The 3,588-nt window shown below is 35.8% G+C and overlaps 1 protein-coding gene across 1 annotated transcript in view; it reads right to left on the reverse strand.

The window, feature by feature from the left end:
• Positions 1 to 2,364: 2,364 nt before the first annotated feature.
• Positions 2,365 to 3,588, reverse strand: part of LOC134848915 (uncharacterized) — a 12,669-nt gene continuing 11,445 nt past the window's right edge. The window contains exons 10-11 of the mRNA XM_063866469.1: positions 3,083 to 3,387; positions 2,365 to 2,877 (exon numbers count right to left, since the gene is read on the reverse strand). Coding sequence (XP_063722539.1) covers positions 2,581 to 2,877; positions 3,083 to 3,387 — 602 coding nt within the window. The 3' untranslated portion in view covers positions 2,365 to 2,580. The remainder of the gene's footprint in view (positions 2,878 to 3,082; positions 3,388 to 3,588) is intronic.

The following is a 3,588-nucleotide window of genomic DNA, read 5'->3' on the forward strand; positions in this document are numbered from 1 at the left end:
ATCACGCCGGCAACATCCACTAATATGAGCACGAAACCCAGTCGTTGCCTATCCCAAACAATGTTACACTTTACGAGAACTACATACTGAAAGTTTTTAATCAAGTTGTACCAGCATCTAGAAAAGCTGCGGTATGTTGTGCTTTCTCTGCGACCGAACCGAGATGGTAACTTAATGTAAAACTTGTATAATAGGTGATGGGAACCGATCATTTAGTGTTTTTCATCCGTAACGCTAACATCTCAGCATCAAGTTCCACCAGTTTCAAATTGTAGTACAGATTGAATATTTCAAAAAAACCTTTCGTTTGTAAATAAAATTCTTTTTAAAAAATAGTTTTTCAATTGTTTTTTCCATTATTTTTGATTTTAATCTGATGATGTTGTCCGTTGTCGACGGCCTACTGTTGTTCGAGTCTGCAATTAGCTTCAATTAGTTTTTTCAGTTTCTTTTGTTTCATCTTTGCTAGAAGCAGATTATTGCGGCGCTCACGGGGGCTCATCGACTTCACTGAACAGTGCTTACTGAACTGGCAAACTTTTTCGATGTTTGTCCGGTTATTTGGCTGAAATCACCATTTTGTCATTTTTTTGCTTTTCCGGGAATGGTTTTGAATGATCCAATTATTGCTTTGTTCGCCTAATTGGCCATTCTATGTATTCAGTTATGCGTCTTTTTTAATGAGAACTACGGAAAAATTTAAGCTCGCAAAACTACAATTCATCACCTGTCGATTTTTTATCTCATTTGTTTCTACCAAATTTATAATTCTATAATCGCTCCATTCTAATCAATTGCTCAGATTGACAGAAGAAAAAGTATATTAAAGGAGACCTTAAATTTAGTGTAATCAAAGTATATTATGCTTCAACAGTATCACACTTTTGAGAATTACGTGACTAACTCGTAGTTGCTGCTCAGCTAGTTTTCTGTTTCAAAAAACTTGCCGTTGGCGCTTTCGTGAATTAAGGGTTTTTTTCCAACAAAAATTGTTTTTCTGCAGTTTGCTGAGAATGTTTGATATGCTGATTAACCTAATTCATTGTAGTTCTTTTTAAATATTTTCCCTCATACCAGTCTGAGTTATTTTGCTGAGTAAATACCCAATAAATTACTTCCGAAAATTTATGATGGCTCGAATACATTTGAAAATGAGGATAATTTTTCAGGCAAACTATTTGAATGCTGAAACTTTGAGCGTTTCAGAACAGACTAGATTTGAAATGTTTGACTTTATTTTTTCAATTTCAGGCCTTAAAAAATAGCCAGCAGACAATTGGAAAAAAGTCAATGAACGCAAAGAAAACAGAAAACAACTGACCTGTTTTTAGAAAAAATTCAAAGAAAAAATTAAAGGATTTGAACCTCTTCAAAATTCAAAATACTTTTTTCATTGGCACATTGTTAAAAAATTATCTCAAAATGATAAGACTGGGTCATTAGGTATGTTTTTTTTCCGATGTGAACTCTTGAAATTAAATTCGGCTGTCAAATTTTGAATTAAATCAATTTTTTTTTGACCTCTACATAGTGTTTAATTGTGATGCTGCCTTTTTTCAACAAAGGAAATGAACTGTACTTCAAAAAAAAGTGAAAATCAAACCGCGAAAAAATAATTTGATAACACATTTTAAACACATTTTGAAAACACATTTTTGCGTTTGCACTACACGTTTATTGACTCCTAAAAATCATCGAATCATTTCAATTGGGATATTATAGCTTTAAAACATCTGCAAAAGTCTCTGAGGCAGGCAATTCAACATTCAATATTTGAAAAATGTAAAAAAAGGTTTTCGTAGCTTGAATTAGTTGGCATAAAAACTTAACTTTGCGGCTAACTGGCTTTTTCAAGCATATCATTCAACTTTTTCAAAATCAATTAAATCCACCAAAACCGCATTCAATCCATCCATTCAATCCATTTTCAGTCAGATTTTTAAGCGAAAAGGCGCAAAATGTTTGAGTTTATTTTCAAAGCCTTACTAGCAAAAATTTTGAAGCATTCATTAAAGCAAAACAGTTCGTTTGGAAACGTTTCAAAGCGAGTTTTTGAACAAAAAAAACAATAACGTAAAAATGGTGTCATATTGGTCAAAAAAGTACTGTCTAGCTCTGAAGTTGATTCAAGCTGATTCTCGCTAAAGAGGTTGCTGTCCACAAAACACTCTTGGATAATCTACAATTTCAATTTAAAATATTGAGATTTTCTAGAACTTTCTTCATTCGCTTAGCGCTTCGATCGATAGTCTATCTGAACCATTGTGCCCTATCAAAGCTAAATCATGGCAATTTTTTTCGTTATTCATTTAATTGTTAGCTTAAATATGTTTCACTTTTTTAAACATGTTCATGGTTCGGACTCAATTGTTCAGCTTGAAAAACAATTAGTAGAGATTGATTAGAAGTTTACGATTGTTCAAATGTTAACTTTCATTGCAAAGAATAATTTAATAATTAGTTCAAGGCTCATCTGTTATTGAGGTTGTAATTTGTCGCATTGGCTAATCTTCAGTTTGTTGATGCATGATGTGACGAAAAAGTTGTATTAAGACAGCAGAAAAATGTGAATAAAAATCATCAGGTCTGGTCATGATCGGTGTCTTCCATAACCGATTGGTCTTCGGCTGTAAAACGGAACTCATCGGGCTCACTCTGGTTCTCCTGTTTCATCCTCGCATTTTTCTGGCTAAGTCGTAGATTTCGCCTCTCAGCAGCTGTTCTTGCGGGACGTTGCCGGGGAGGAACTGAGAGTCCACTAGGCTGAGTGTTCTCGGGACCACCTGCTCCGCCTGCAGCTCCTTGGGACATCTGTGCTGCGCGTAGTGATTCGGGCATTATTTTATCAACTGTATTGCTTCTGGCTGGTCTGGAACTCTGAAAGGTGAATTATCGAAGAAGGAGTTAGATTTTTTTGCTCAGTAGTTCAAGCAGAGAAAGGAAGAAGCTGATGGAAAACACACTCAGAACGAATGTCTGATAAATAGCTGTATAGACGTATGTCGAGTCTCAAAAACAACCCTGAATCGTTCACTTCAGCATCCAATAAGCCGGATAAGGTTTTTTGAATGAAGCCACTTACAGCCAGTATGTTTTTGGCAGCTTCTCGCGACGAAACTGGTGTGTTTCCTTGTTGACCATCGCTGGACGATCTTCCACGAGCCCCTATTGCAAAGTTTCTGGACCTGGATAAGTCACTTGGCTTGAACTGTCTGCCGATCAATTCAGATGCAGCCAGATGAAGAGGCATTGGTCTCAATCCAGGGTTGGCATGTGGTTCCTCCTCTTCCGGCTGCTCGTGATGAGATGACTCCACATGTTTCGTAGAGTAGGGGTCAAAACTTACGCTCGGAGTTTTGTTTTGCACACTTTCCTCACGGTTCTGACCTGGATTTGTATAAAATCCTCCAAACAAATCTTGACTTTGGTTAAATCCCGAATGGTAAAAAAAAATTTATGATTCAGGACTACTGTATCACTTTTTAAATGAAAAACCACTTGAAAACTGGAAAAACCACTTGAAGTGTAAAAAAACTCAGAAACCGGAAAACATGCTTTTCTTAAAACATTTTTCAGCTCTTTTGGATT

Source organism: Symsagittifera roscoffensis, chromosome 6, assembly GCF_963678635.1.
Source record: "Symsagittifera roscoffensis chromosome 6, txSymRosc1.1, whole genome shotgun sequence".
NCBI classification, from domain to species: domain Eukaryota; kingdom Metazoa; phylum Xenacoelomorpha; order Acoela; family Convolutidae; genus Symsagittifera; species Symsagittifera roscoffensis.